A 14,983-nucleotide genomic window follows, 5' to 3' on the forward strand; every position below is an offset into this window, starting at 1 on the left:
GTGAATGGAGCTGAGCTGTAATACCATGTGCACAACCCTTGGTCAGGGACGGCGTTGTTTCTGAAAGAGGGCAGCCGTAGTTTTTCTAATCCAAGATGAACTCTATAAAGAACTTTCATCTTGCATAAAACTTATGGAGATTTGCCTCCTGTGAACCTTGCCTTGCCCTTCCATTCATTTATCACATTGTACATTCAGTTGTATAAACATCGCATATTTATATAGTTGAGTTGTCTTCAGATTTGCCCCTGCGTAAGATTTTGTTTCTAAAGAATTAGGCCTCATTCAGATGTTACTCATTTTTCACGTATGCAGTAAGTGGGGTCCTCAGTGTTTTGATTTGTTGTTTTTTTTCCATCAGTGTTTGGTTCATGTGTCTGTTTTTTACCATTTGTGCTTTATCGGAAGTTTCCATACATTACATAAAAAGACAAATATGTATGTTTGTTTGTTTTCTCTATATCTGACACAAAATCTGAATAAATCTTTCCCGTTTTAAGTCAATTAGGATTACCATAATTATTAATATTTGCCAAATGCCAGAATGAGAGAGGGGGAGAATGTTTTATGGTATTTTACTTGGATCAGTTACACCAGTTTTGTCAGGAGGAATGGGGCGAAATTCCGACCACCTATTGTGAGAAGTGTCTGGAAGGATATCCTAAATGCTTGACCCAAGTGTCTCGCGTGCGCTCTCTCTCTCTCGCTCTGCTTTCCCTCTCTCGCTCTTTCGCTCTGCTCTCCATGCCCATGAGAGTGGAGAGCAGTGAATATTCATTCCCTTAAGTAGCGGGCACACTTCAGAGCCCAGCCGCTTTGGCTAACAGCGTGTCCACTATTAAGAGAGAAATAATATTCACTGCTCTCGACTCCCATGGGGGTTGAGGGCAGTGGATATTAATTTCTCTTTAGCAGCAGGCATAAGAGTTAGCCGCGGCCTCTGGTTCCTGCCTCCTGTGACCCGTTTCTCTGCTGCTCTCCCACCTCCCCATTCACATCAGGTACATCCGGACTATAAGACGCACCCTTAATTTTCCTCCAAATTTTTGGAGGAAAAAGGTGCGTCCTATAGTCCGAAAAACACGGTAAATTTCAGTAATTGTATTCAATTCTTTTTTTCCCCGTGTCATTTCTCATTATTACACATAACTTAATTTTTTTTTACATCTATGGTTTGATTCCTTTGCTTGTGTGCATTGGATGGGTTTTTATCGACATCTGGTGAGCATTCATATCAATTGCACCTTTAGAAAATTGGTGAAGTGTTCAATACTTATTTCACCCACTGTAAACTTTTGGATCCTTCTTCCAATCGGAAAGACAAATGGAGAAGCTGGTTTCACAGTAGTTGGGACAAGTTTGCATTGCAGGGGTCTTGGAAAGCCGGCAGACCCCAGCTGTGATGGTAATCATATTGGTCAGCACCCAGTTTTTCCAGAAACTGATATAACAAAGAAACAGCTGAAGATACGTTTTCTTAGCTGTGATAAATCTCTGCTACTTCCAAGTAAAATAATAAGAATCTGTCAGCTGCTCTCCTCGTCTGGTCTGAGCGCTGCAGATACTGCACTTTTCTGTGTCAAGTCCTTGAGGCTGTGGGCATACAGAAAATACATGGGCGTGCTGCTGGACTTTGGCATCTCATGTAACTGTGTGCTGGCATGGGCAATGTTTCCATGTATTCCGCTAGATGTAAGAGTCAGGGATCTCCCTCACAGCTATTATGTCTGTCTGACTGTCTGTGCCGGATCCCTGCGATTGTGTATAGCTGCGCTACTATACGTTAACCTCACTGCACAATAGGTGTGGGACCACCCAGACGGTAAACGTCTATGGGCGTCATAAGCAATTGAAAGAGAACCTGTCATCAGTAAAGGTGTTGTAATGCTGATTAAATCCCCCTTTTTCTTTGTAGAAATCCTTTTTGCTGTGTTAGAGAAATGAATAGGTGAAATTGTAGCTAATGAGCTGTAAGTGCAGCAGGCGGGCGCTGCACTTAGTTCTCCTGACTTCCTGTTCCCCCGCCCCCTGTCTCTGATTGACAGGTTACTCATGATCATGGCTCCTATGTATTCTGGTTTTTATTTATTTTCGATATGCTATATGGTTTCAGAGATGTGAATCTTTTTTTTTTTTTACTCGGTGCTAATTTTCTAGTCTTCATCAAGGGGTTGTGTTCTCTTAGGCTGCTCTGCAGTATTCCTTCGAAAGACACCGCAGAGAATCCTGCGAGCCACGCTTCCTTGGAAAAGATACCAAAAGTTAAAACAAACTAAAATGGCCATTATCCCTGGAACCTTTTGGTGTAGTTATTAAAAAGAAACAGAAAAAAGTGTAATATCACCCATTTAAGGAGGAGAGGCAACTGCATAAAAATAAAAAATTATTTCCCACAATTTCCTGGTTGGATGCTCCTTTTATTCTAGTTAATTTGCTACCAATTTTTTTTTTTGTTGCCAATTAGGTTGTCGGATAACTTACTTTGACTCCTCCGTGCCCATATTCCTATATGACCAGGTTAGATTGCTATTCTGACTCTAGGAAGGCTGAGTGACTACCACCATGATGGGCAGTAATGTAAGGAGGTACTGGGGGCTTCTACCACCTGTAATGTAAGGAGGTACTGGGGGCTTCTACCACCTGTAATGTAAGGAGGTACTGGGGGCTTCTACCACCTATAATGTAAGGAGGTACTGGGGGCTTCTACCACCTGTAATGTAAGGAGGTACTGGGGGCTTCTACCACCTGTAATGTAAGGAGGTACTGGGGGCTTCTACCACCTGTAATGTAAGGAGGTACTGGGGGCTTCTACTAATTGCAGTGTAAACCTACCTGCTGGGGGATTGTACCACTTGTAATGTAAGCATGCCTACTGGGGGGTTTGTACCACTTGTAATGTAAGCCTGCCTACTGGGGGGGTTCTACCACCTGTAATGTAAGCCTGCCTACTGGGGGCTTCTACCACTTGTAATGTAAGCCTGCCTACTGGGGGCTTCTACCACGTGTAATGTAAGCATGCCTACTGGGGGGTTTGTACCACTTGTAATGTAAGCATGCGTACTGGGGGCTTCTACCACGTGTAATGTAAGCATGCCTACTGGGGGGTTTGTACCACTTGTAATGTAAGCCTGCCTACTGGGGGGGTTCTACCACCTGTAATGTAAGCATGCGTACTGGGGGCTTCTACCACGTGTAATGTAAGCCTGCCTACTGGGGGCTTCTACCACTTGTAATGTAAGCCTGCCTACTGGGGGGTTTGTACCACTTGTAATGTAAGCCTGCCTACTGGGGGCTTCTACCACGTGTAATGTAAGCATGCCTACTGGGGGGTTTGTACCACTTGTAATGTAAGCCTGCCTACTGGGGGGGTTCTACCACATGTAATGTAAGCCTGCCTACTGGGGGCTTCTACCACATGTAATGTAAGCCTGCCTACTGGGGGCTTCTACCACTTGTAATGTAAGCATGCCTACTGGGGGGTTTGTACCACTTGTAATGTAAGCATGCGTACTGGGGGGTTTCTACCACCTGTAATGTAAGCATGCGTACTGGGGGCTTCTACCACTTGTAATGTAAGCATGCCTACTGGGGGGGTTCTACCACCTGTAATGTAAGCCTGCCTACTGGGGGCTTCTACCACTTGTAATGTAAGCATGCCTACTGGGGGGTTTGTACTACTTGTTAGCTTATGGAGTGATATGATCTGCCTACTGCACTTATTCTGTACACACAGCACCACCTAGTGACAGGTTTTAGGTCAAACCCCCTCGGCGTTGCAATGTCACAGCTGAGACCAAGCATGTTACTTATGTCTTTTGTAAACTTGAAAAACCGCTTGTGTGCATAGTTTTGTGATTAGCCAAGGCCTCGGTTGCTGCAGGCATGGCTTCCACACCTATCAGACGTGGCCCCACATTCCTGCGCCGAGGCTGCGGGCCGGACACAGAGAGCTGCCTACAGAAAGCCGTGTGTTGGGTTATCGGACAGAAGAGTTCTCGGACTCTGCTGATGATGGAGGAGTAGGGAAGTGTCGTTGATGGTAAGAATCCACTTTATACCGTCTTCTTTTTATAAACTCATTTCCACGTCACTTCCATATCCCTGAGCGTTAGCAAAGAATGGCCACTGGTTCTTGATTCTTTCCGGATCTTGTAACTTGGAAATGTTGGAGGCCCATTCTACTTTTAGAGGGGGTTTGGGCTCATGGCCTCCACAGACAGTTTATTGACTTAGCACGTACTTTCTTGTTTTCTATGTATTGATGTTGTGACTTTTAGAAGGTTCTCACCTACAGTATTGATTGTGCGGGCTGTAACTTTCCCCCTGTTGTCTGTTAGGATCACAAGGGATGGACACTGGGGGCAGTTTTTAGAGGTCTCGGACAGACCACCATACGTACAAATTGATCGCCCATCCGCCGCTTGGTTTGTAGGGTGGTACAAATGCAGAGGAATCTTGACCGTTTCATGTCTGAGCTTGCAGCCGGCTGGATCTCCTAATCCATCTTTAATGTGTAGAAGCGTCGGACACTAGATGAGCGGCAGCTGGGCCTGTGATGATGATGGTGTGGTCTCTCCCACCAACGACAGACGTTGAAAATCATCAGACATGGTGGACTTCCAAAGGTCTTCTCCTCGGTTCTTGCAGCATATAAGCTGCTACCTGTGATCCATCAGCAGAATATTTTCCCACATGCGTGTTCAGCTTGGCTATGTGTGTATGGGGGGGTTTGCTGAGGAATAGTCAGCTACCGTAAAGGGAATATTATAGAGCAATTTTTTATATGTTTTGTTTTCTGGGACCCCAACCATTCATGAAAACCGAGGTCCTGTGACCACCACTCGGCTCATGGTCATGTATGTGCTGCCGCTCCCCTACACAGGTAGAAGTGACGGACGGGGCCACGCAGGACTTTTTGGGACTCTCTTATCAGGATGGGTGGTGTCCCACTGATCATACATTTATGCCCCATGTTGTAAGTAGATGAATGTTAGTGGAATTCCCCTGTAAGGCTACTGTCAGACTATGCTCAGCAGGCCAGACGTGGTCCGATGCCCCCTCCCCATCATGGCGTGAATACTGGGTGCAGTTTTGTATATGACAGCATTTATCCAGATCCAACTATGGTCTCCATTCTGGGATTAGATGGTGGGGTACCATTTGACCACCTGATTATCACATTGGTTGGGTTATAGGTTTTCATGTTCAACCATGATTAAGAAAATAAGACCCTCTTCCATCTAACACGTCCTCTTACCTCAGACTGGACTCTTTACAGTGTATATTGACTTCTTTTTCCACCCTATAACCTTGAGTCCTATACCTAAGTGCCCTGCCCAGGTGGGCGTCCTGCTGTGCGTCCCCGTAATCTGAGTTTGGCGAGACCTATAATGCAGTGTACGGCACAGATGAGATGGCGGCACAGATGAGATGGCGGTACAGATGAGATGGCGGTGTGGTTTTCTCCTTCAGTTACTATGTAATTAGGACTACCCTGCACAAAGATAAGAGAAGGTTCGCTGTCTGAGGTATACTAATAGATGGGACGACCTTTGTACCTGCGGCAGATAACCCGGGCAATGCTCGCACCTAATACCTGTCTGTGACGCATCATCAGTCTTATGTAGTTGTCATAAAAAATGGCCGAACCCCTGATATCGACAGGAAAAGGGCACGGTCTTCCCTGCAAACTGCGTGGACATAGTAAGATTTATGCTGTTTCCATCACTTGTCGGCGTAGTCGGACGGAGCGCGCGCCGGAGCCGCTATTAGACATCCTACATGGAGGAGGAGACGCGGTACCAGCAATAATGGGTACAAATACCCGCTATGTGTTGGGATAGGACATTAGACCTTCTACTGTCCATCTGAGCCAGTCTCAGTAAGGAAAGCCGAGTACTCCACAACCTCCGATAATTATTTTTGATATATAGCTTTTTTAATCAATAATCAAGGCCAATGCTTCCCAAGTAATTAGCCGCAGTTAGATTTATGTTGCTGAAGCCACAGTTTTATCGCTGATCCTATAGAAAGCAGCCGATCTAGCACGGCGGTCTGTATCGGGGCAGGTCCTCTTTACGCTTCATCCATTGGGCTTTTGACTCTTATTTTATTTTCTGTTTAACGAGTAAAGGGGAATTAAACTTTCTTTTGAGTCTCTCATATTTTCCAGGCACTTACCGTAATTTCCTACAGACAGGGGAGGGTATGGGTCCTGAAATACTCAATGACCACTCAGTAGACCCCCCCAAAAAAAAGTGCTCGGCACACGGCAGCGCTCAACACTCCAGTCTACTGTAGATGAACAAATCACTGGAGTAGGGTGCATCAAATTTAAGGGTGCAGATTTGGGACATATTGCAGCTGCCCCCCGCAAGAGGCGTACTCGTCATTTTAGATCTTTTTTTTTTTTTTTTTTTCTTTATGCAAATTATGAACTTGTTCCCTGCGTTGGTTCATGCCCCTTCATGCAAAACTCCTCCTATGTTGATCCATTTAACCAACCGAGGGTTGCACAAAAATTAGCAAATTTTTCCAACAATTTTATGTTTTCATTTTTGGCTAAAACTGTTTTGTATCAAGACTCAAATTTTAAAATGGTCTGTGAAAATTGAACAACACATCCAAGAGCTGCATGTGTTTTTTTTTGTTTGTTTGTTTTTTTTCTTTTCATTCAATAGACGTGTGGGTAATTTTGATTCGGATTAACATCAGACCAGTCTCTGTTTTGGTGCTGCCCCTTGGTCCATAATGCAGACATGTGAACATCTCCATAGAATTTGTGCCTATTATGATCTATCTGAAATGGTGATTGGCCTCCTACGTGAAAAACTCGTCTGAATGAGCGCCTACAGGTGTAACGTTTACGAGAGGAGAGTGACATCTGGTGGCCACGCTGGGTATTGTTCATTCATTTCTGTTCGGATGTACTCAAACTGGCAGGAGTTATTGACGCACATCCGAGAATCACATGTGGTGAAGCTTATTAAAATACTGGATTTGTGGAAAAAGTTTACTGTTTTTGCCAACGTGCTGGAGTTTTGTACTAAAAATCTGTAACATGACGACATATCAACACATCCTTTATTCGGTTGGCACCAAAATAAATGAATAGTTGTGCCACAGACCTTAGAATCTGAAGCATGCACACTGATGCCAATGATGGAAATGGTGGCAGTGGCTAAATTAGTTTATATGCTGCTAAATTCATCCAGTAAGTTATCTGCTTATGTTACATCGGAGTTTTGGAGCAGAGTTTAATCTTGATTTTTCACTCTAGTACGTTACAAGGCAGTGGATAGAGTGAAATCTGCCATGAATATCCACACGCATGCCCATGCTGCAGAGCAATTCACAGCATGCACTTTCTTATACTTTATTTTATTTTTATTTTTTTTGTTTCCCACTACGTCATTGGGGTTTTGAAAACCTATTCTTTTATATTGTACATAATAATAATCTTTATATAGCGCCATGTGTATTTACTATGATGGTCCAGCCATCTTCAGGGGGTGGGGGATAGATGGAGATAGTGAATGGGCTACACACACACACGCACGCACGCACGCACGCGCGCACACAACATGACTTTAATTAGTGACCTTTAACCTTCTGTAGATTTATGTTGCATTGCAGAATCCTCTGCAAATCCTCATCATATAGGAGCAGGGGTATGTGCACATATTGGGTTTGGGTTCAGAATAACTTGCTGCAAATACTCAGTGTTGGCAGGAAAAATGTTACATAAAATATGTGCACTCTATGTAGTTTTAATAAAAATAAATCTAAATTTTAATTTTTGGGATGCATTTTTACTTGTTTTTTTACTGTAAAAAAAATTGAATTGCTGCAAAATTTCAAAAATGCTTTAATTCAAATCTGGATGAGTTCAGAAATCTCATTCACTCTGCTGGTAGAGTAAGATGCAGCGTTTTTACCCGTGGGGAAAAAAATCTGACAAATCGTAGCGTGTGAACAAGCCCTAGTACCCCTTTTCTAGAATACCTGCGCTTCACTGTGCCTGGCGTTTTGCTTGTTGTAGCGACCTCTGATGGCCTCGGGATGGTACACGTGAGGTGATTGGGTCTTTGTGACCGTAACATTGGGGATCTGACATGCTTACTTGTAGTGTAGCAAAGATTGCCAGATACAGAACTATAGTCCTTGTACATAACTTTGTTCATACATATTCCTTGTTTCTGTGTCCGGCGCCTGTTTTACATGGAAGTAAAGATGGCGGTGACATTGGCGACACTGATGTGATCCCAGTGGAATCCGTTAAATCCAGAAGATCCGCTATTGCTCATAGTTCTTTGAGCCCCCTCTAGTGGTGGCCTCTGGAATCTCTACATTTATCGCACCCTGCTCCTGTCACTGAGGATCTGGCGCTCAGTATCTCTGTAATGGTTTTGTCCCATTACATCCTGGGTGTTGCTGTCGCCGGTCATCTTGTGCTGACTTGTGAGCGAATCGCTCAGGAGCGGTGTCATTCTGCCCCCAGCACTCCTGGTTCCTGTCTCGGGACAGCAGGTATGTATGACTGTTCGGAGCGCACCTCCTAGTCTCGCTGTGACGCACCCAACGAGCCGCAGGGTGGGGCTGACAACGTGCCATCACTTGCCTCAACGTCCTAATCCGTGTGCAAGACTGTAAAATAAAATAAAAGGTACCACTGAATTAAAGGGCTTGTAGAAAGAACCGGTTTGAAGATACTGCGACCAGCTAGATAATCCTAAATTCAGAGCAAGAGCCAGTGGTGGTCTCCTGTCCGTGGCATCTAATAGGGCACGAGCGTTGCCCTGAAAACTGGGGAAAAAAGGGGTATCAAGAAGCCAAACCCTATAGGTCCCCTCTGGGGGTCTCCCATGTAGGGGCCAGAATGTTCTGGCAGACCCGAGCCTTTCTTGTCTTGCAGCAATGGTTATTCATCTGTAAGGAGTTTGTATGTTCTCCCTGTGTCTGCGTGGGTTTCCTCCCACACTTCAGACATACTGATGGGGAATTTAGATTGTGAGCCCCATCGGGGGCAGTGATGATGATGTGTGCAAACTGTAAAGCGCTGCGGAATATGTTAGTGCTATATAAAAATAAAGATTATTATTACTATGACCACCATGTAAGATGACATGTTCCCTGCAGCGGTTCAATACCTGACTGGTTCGTCCCATTCTGAAAAGGGCCGACTCTGGTGGAAATAATGCCATGCGCTTAATGAACCCGCATCTAGTAAGCTTTATCCTTGTCCTTGCAGGTGTTCATCGGGGAACTACCCCAAGACTTCCTGCGCATCACTCCCACCCAGCAACAGCAGCAGATCCAGTTAGACGCCCAGGCGGCACAACAGCTGCAATACACTGGAGCGATGGGCACCATGGGCAGACTCAGCGTTACCGTGGTGCAGGTATTTTACCTTGTGTTGTGTGTAATTTTGGATACCACATATCAGTACTCTGAGAGGTGGTCACCGGTTGTGTCGGAGAAACCTGTGGGGTCCTCCCAACAATTTCCTCAATTTGCTGAATCCAGTTCTGTAGATCTATCGATCTTAGATCTATCTATCGATCTTAGATCTATCTATCGATCTTAGATCTATCTATCGATCTTAGATCTATCTATCGATCTTAGATCTATCTATCGATCTTAGATCTATCTATCGATCTTAGATCTATCTATCGATCTTAGATCTATCTATCGATCTTAGATCTATCTATCGATCTTAGATCTATCTATCGATCTTAGATCTATCTATCGATCTTAGATCTATCTATCGATCTTAGATCTATCTATCGATCTTAGATCTATCTATCGATCTTAGATCTATCTATCTTAGATCTCTTAGATCTATCTATCTATCTTAGATCTATCTTAGTTCACGTCTTCTTCCTAGGCCAAGCTAGCAAAGAATTATGGCATGACCCGGATGGACCCTTACTGCAGGATACGTTTGGGGTACGCCGTGTATGAGACCCCCACTGCACATAACGGAGCCAAGAACCCTCGATGGAACAAAGTGATCCAGTGCACCATCCCGCCAGGAGTGGACTCTTTCTACCTGGAAATATTTGATGAGGTTAGTAAGCCGTAAACGCCCTCAGTCCGTTGTACTAACATCATGGACAGAACGATTGTTACATGACCTCTTTCCCCAGCTTACACCCCTTTAATATAGCGTGAGACTTCTGCATGGAGAGGGCCCATTGGGGGGTTTTGCATTCACTTTATTCCCCTTCTAATAGTGCTGATTGTGTGCCCGAAAAGTAAACTGCGCTTCTTAGTAAGCCGTGCCGTATTCTTCACTTATTTTATGCTTCGAACATGTCTGAGGTGGGAAATGCCAAAAACTGCCCATCTGCTGTACTACAATGCCTCAGAGTATATGTGGATCACACTACTGGTGATGAGCGAACGTGCTGGGATATGGTGTTATCTGAGCATGCTCAGGTGCTAAGTGTCTTTAGCATGCTCAAAAAATATGTTTGAGTCCCCGCGGCTGCATGTCTCATGCTTAGACCACCACAACACGTGCAGGGATTGTCTAACAAACAGGCAATCTCTGCATGTGTTCCATCTAACAGCTGCAAGACATGCCGCCATGGGGACTCAAAACATATTTTTCAAGCATGCAGAATACACTGTTAGCACCCAAGCATGCTCAGATAACACCTTAACCTAGCATGTTCGCCCATTACTACCCACTACCCATCAATTGCCAGTTTAGGGAATGGAGGACAGGTTTCCATCGGTTGGCGTGGTATTACATCATTCAAACATGGCCATGGTCATTGTGATCATGTAATGGGGAAATGAGCCTGAGATGGGTCTCCTCAACTTGGCCACCATGTCATTAAGTCCAGTGTGAAAAATGCCAGTATTGAGGGGACCATGGTGGAGCCAGATGCTCTTAATTCATTAAAGGGCAGACGCCCGTACTGAGTCAGGAGCGGTTGACAAGTGGCGTGCGCCTCACCACAATTCTTACTCCAGTCGGGGACAGGAGTAACATTTCAGTTATGAGGTATGCTGCAGATCGTCATGCATTAGATGCGCATGACATCACGTCCCAATTCTTTTGTGGTAAAATTAGTGTAAAAATTAGTGATGAGCGAATATACTCGTCACTCGAGATTTCCCCAGCACGCTCGGGTGTCCTCCAAGTATTTGTTAGTGCTCGGAGATTTAGTTTTCCTCACCGCAGCTGAATGATTTACAGCTATTAGCCAGGCTGAGTACATGTGTGGGTTCACTAGCAACCAGGCAACCCCCACATGTACTTATGCTGGGTAGTAGCTGTAAATCATTCAGCTGCGGTGAGGAAAACGAAATCTCCGAGCACTAACACATACTCTGAAGACACCTGAGCGTGCTCGATAAATCTCGAGTGACGAGTATATTCGCTCATCACTAGTAAAAATGTTTGCCCAAAAATGTTATAACTTTTCAAAGCGATTTATGCCAGAATTCTGGTGTAATCGCTCTGATCGGGACATGTTTAGATGTTCGCTAAATCTGACATTTGCGTACAGCATGGATCAGACATGGTTGGATTGCCGCTGATTTCACCCCACACATCTGCAGCAAGCTCCTATTTAACACCTTTATAATACATGAGTGAAATTCGCTAAAAATCCTCAAGTAACACAAGTTTATGGTCACATGGACCGAGGGTAAGACGTTCAGATAAGATGGTGCTCTCACAATCTCCACCTGTATTCTGTCAGTGGTTATTTTCCCGTTTCATGGACTTTATACTGCACTCCTTCTTACCTCCTCACAGAGAGCCTTCTCCATGGATGACCGCATTGCTTGGACGCATATTACCATCCCAGAAACTCTGAAGGAGGGCAAGGTGGTGGACGAATGGTTTAGCTTGAGTGGAAGACAAGGAGATGACAAGGAAGGCATGATTAACCTGGTGATGTCCTACACGGTGAGTGCGAGGCTTATTCAGTAGGAAGGGTGGTGATGGTCAGGCCTGGGACGTTTGGAGAGACTGTTCTTGTAGGGACTTAGACCTAGGACAGCTGAGGACCTTGTCCATACACCTACCACCTACTGGACGGTACCTCATAATCTACTCCATGTTTCCTTGAGGCACAGACAGCCATTATGTCTGCATAGAGAAGAAGAAGCCGCGTTTATGGTCTTTGAGGGTTATTATAGCACAGATGATGGAAGTGGGGGTAAACCAGCAAGTATGGATTGGAGATTTTGGGGGGGATGTACCAAATTTGTCTGCCTGGGCCACCGCTCCACTATTTTGCATCAGTCTCATTTTATAGACGTGTTTTGCTCTTTAGACTGAAAAGTTGACCTCATAGTAGCCTAAAAGATCTACAAATGATCCTATGAAAATTGAACCCAAGACCTCAGTGTCTGGCACTGGCTTTGCAGTTTATCTCCCAGTTCTCACATTAAGTTCGTTGCAGGTTTTGGTGAGATTAATGGGAACCCGTCCTGTCACCAAATCCTTTTTAATTTTCATATATGGGGTTAATCTGCAGGATAAAAGCAAAGCTGTGCAGCCGCTACACTGCGATCGCCACTGCTGGGAGGTAATGTGCTTTTTTCCAATTCCCGGCTTAAGTTACAGCTCAGAGTATAGTGATCAGCGGCTCTATCCACGTCCTGGCACTGACTGACAGCCGACTCGGTACTGATGGGCTACACAGCCGGCTGTCAGTCAGTGCCGAGATGTGCTCATAGCCACCACTGCTCAGGATGTAGTGAGCGGTGACTGAAGCCGTGCCGGCCACATCTGTGCCTGACAGCCGGAGGAAAACAAGCAGATGGGAAGGTGCATTTAAATGTTTGGCTCCTCCATGATGCACCGAGCACCTGTACTTGGTTTGGACAGTCATTTTGTGCTGACAGTCCCTTTAAATCCACATTTTACTTGCATTGTATTGAGGTTTGTTACAGAGTTTTCAGGAACTTGCTACACACTTTAAAATAACATATTCTATCATTTATATGCAGCCATGCTACAAAATGCTGGGGTGAGTCCAGTCTTAAGGAAGCTTTCTGGGCTTCAGGTGCATGTGTGCAGTCTCTGTAGCTGGCGAGTCCGGACGGTGTGCATTATGTGCACTGTGAGGATCTCCTGCTTTTTCCAGATTGAGCAGTGGCCCTGTGTCCGCCTGTATGCAATGTACGTAGTGCAGGTCACGTGCAGACTAGATTCTCATCTGTGTGGTCTCCACTCAGCGGCCAGTGACAGCCCAGAAATCCCTGAATTCTGATGCCTGACCTTATTCCTATCTTTTGCTGACTTTCTATGTTGACTTCTTTTGTAGTCTCTGCCCGCAGCAATGATGCAGCCTCAGCCTGTGGTGTTGATGCCTACGGTTTTCCAGCAAGGTGTCGGCTACGTACCCATTGCAGGTGAGCTTTGATCATGTGGTGTGTGTGTGTGCTGCAGGTTGTGGCATCAGTATGTTCTCCATGAGTATAAACTGGGCCCAATGGAGCTTATCAAGCATAAGTAAAAGCTGATTTACATGGCTCAAACTATCCTTTGTATAGATGCCAACTGATGGTAGATATCTGTAAGGTTGTCTTTTCCATATTGGATTTTTTGGCATGTTTTGTAGTGGGGGTGGGGATCCAATTAAATGACCAGGTCACACTAGTCCCAGCGCAAGATGTCCGTGTAGGGTCCTCTCCCTCATACCATAGTGAACCGAACTCTGCAGTCTTATATACTTGTGCTGTTTTATTGCTAGATGATCCAAAACCCGTGACGCCGTGGTGAGATTACATGACCTTTCTCAAACAGGAGCTAATCAGAAAGTAAGCGAGCCGCGCAGCGAGTGGCGGTATGACTGCCCTGGTGAGAGGCGTTCCTCTTACACATTCTGATTAGCAATCTGTTTGAGAAAGGTCATGTAATCTGACCGCGGCGTCACGTTTTTTGGATTGCCCAACAATAAACAGAACACTCATTTGACACTTTTTCTCTTCAAATTGCAAAGTTCTTTTTACATAGATCATGGCAGAAAGCAATCGTGTCTTCATTAACATTTCATTTAACGTATGTCATGGTCTTTCGGACAGCGGCCAAATGAAATTCTTAAAGGGAATCTCATGTTTCCTATTACCTAAATCGGGGACAGCATGAATCGTGGGGCCCGGCTCCTCCATTCTAAACAAGTTTTACTCTAAACAAACCCCCAAAAACTACTGTTAGGGAGAAGAACAAAGTTGATCATGCGGCTGGGTTTGCAGGGACAAGTCCAAGGGGCTAGTCCCGGCCAGCATCTCCCTATAAGCTCAGCTAGACTGACAGGTCTCTCCCTATATACACACATGGCGACGTACCTGTCAGTCTGAGTGTGTGGGGCAAAACCATACTAGTCACCTCTTCCCCGCACTGTGCTTTTAAGGTCCTATTCACACATTGCATTTTTGCAGGTTTTTTTTTTTTTGCCTGCATGCAAAATCTGCTGTGTTGGCAGTAAAGAAGCTGCTTACAAAAACAGGTTGTTGGTTATTTTTTTTATTTATTTATTTATTTTGGTGCTGATTATTTGTCTACAGTACTTGTTGAATTTTATTCCCCAAAAATGCAGCAGAAACCACATGGTTGCATTTTTTTTGCAGTGTTTTTGCACTTTCATTGCTTTCTATAGTTGGTAAGGATTTTTTTTTCCCTAGGATTTCACTGTAAAATGCAGCTTTTTTTTAATTGGCATTAAAAAAAACTAAACAGAAAAAAAACATAACATAGCCTTCGTTGTTTGTTTTGTGTGGAAACACTGTAAAACATCTACATTAGACATTTAAGAGTACAGAGTACAAGGGCCGATCTCTGGTTCCTGCGGCCCCCAGACCTTATGAGTGACTAAAAGACCCAAACGGAAAAGCCCCGTCAACAAAGAAGCTCATCTATAATAACAATTATCAAAAAGAAGGAATGGACACCAGAGCATATACAAAAAAATATCAATTTTATTATTATTTCATAAAAACAGAGAAAAATAAATGC

At 44.6% G+C, this 14,983-nt stretch overlaps 1 protein-coding gene across 2 annotated transcripts in view; it reads left to right on the forward strand.

Moving 5' to 3' along the window:
* The window catches only part of TOLLIP (toll interacting protein), a 46,642-nt gene that overhangs the window by 19,753 nt on the left and 11,906 nt on the right, over positions 1 to 14,983 (forward strand). The window contains exons 1-5 of one of the 2 annotated variants that reach the window (XM_069739390.1): positions 3,904 to 4,039; positions 9,251 to 9,400; positions 9,887 to 10,069; positions 11,774 to 11,926; positions 13,293 to 13,380. In XM_069739390.1, the coding sequence (XP_069595491.1) occupies positions 4,037 to 4,039; positions 9,251 to 9,400; positions 9,887 to 10,069; positions 11,774 to 11,926; positions 13,293 to 13,380 (577 nt within the window). In that variant the 5' untranslated portion in view covers positions 3,904 to 4,036. Of the gene's footprint in view, positions 1 to 3,903; positions 4,040 to 9,250; positions 9,401 to 9,886; positions 10,070 to 11,773; positions 11,927 to 13,292; positions 13,381 to 14,983 lie in introns of those variants that run through there. The other variant, XM_069739391.1, reaches the window with a different exon arrangement.

This window comes from Ranitomeya imitator, chromosome 9 (genome assembly GCF_032444005.1).
Source record: "Ranitomeya imitator isolate aRanImi1 chromosome 9, aRanImi1.pri, whole genome shotgun sequence".
In the NCBI taxonomy this organism is placed as follows: Eukaryota; Metazoa; Chordata; class Amphibia; order Anura; family Dendrobatidae; genus Ranitomeya; species Ranitomeya imitator.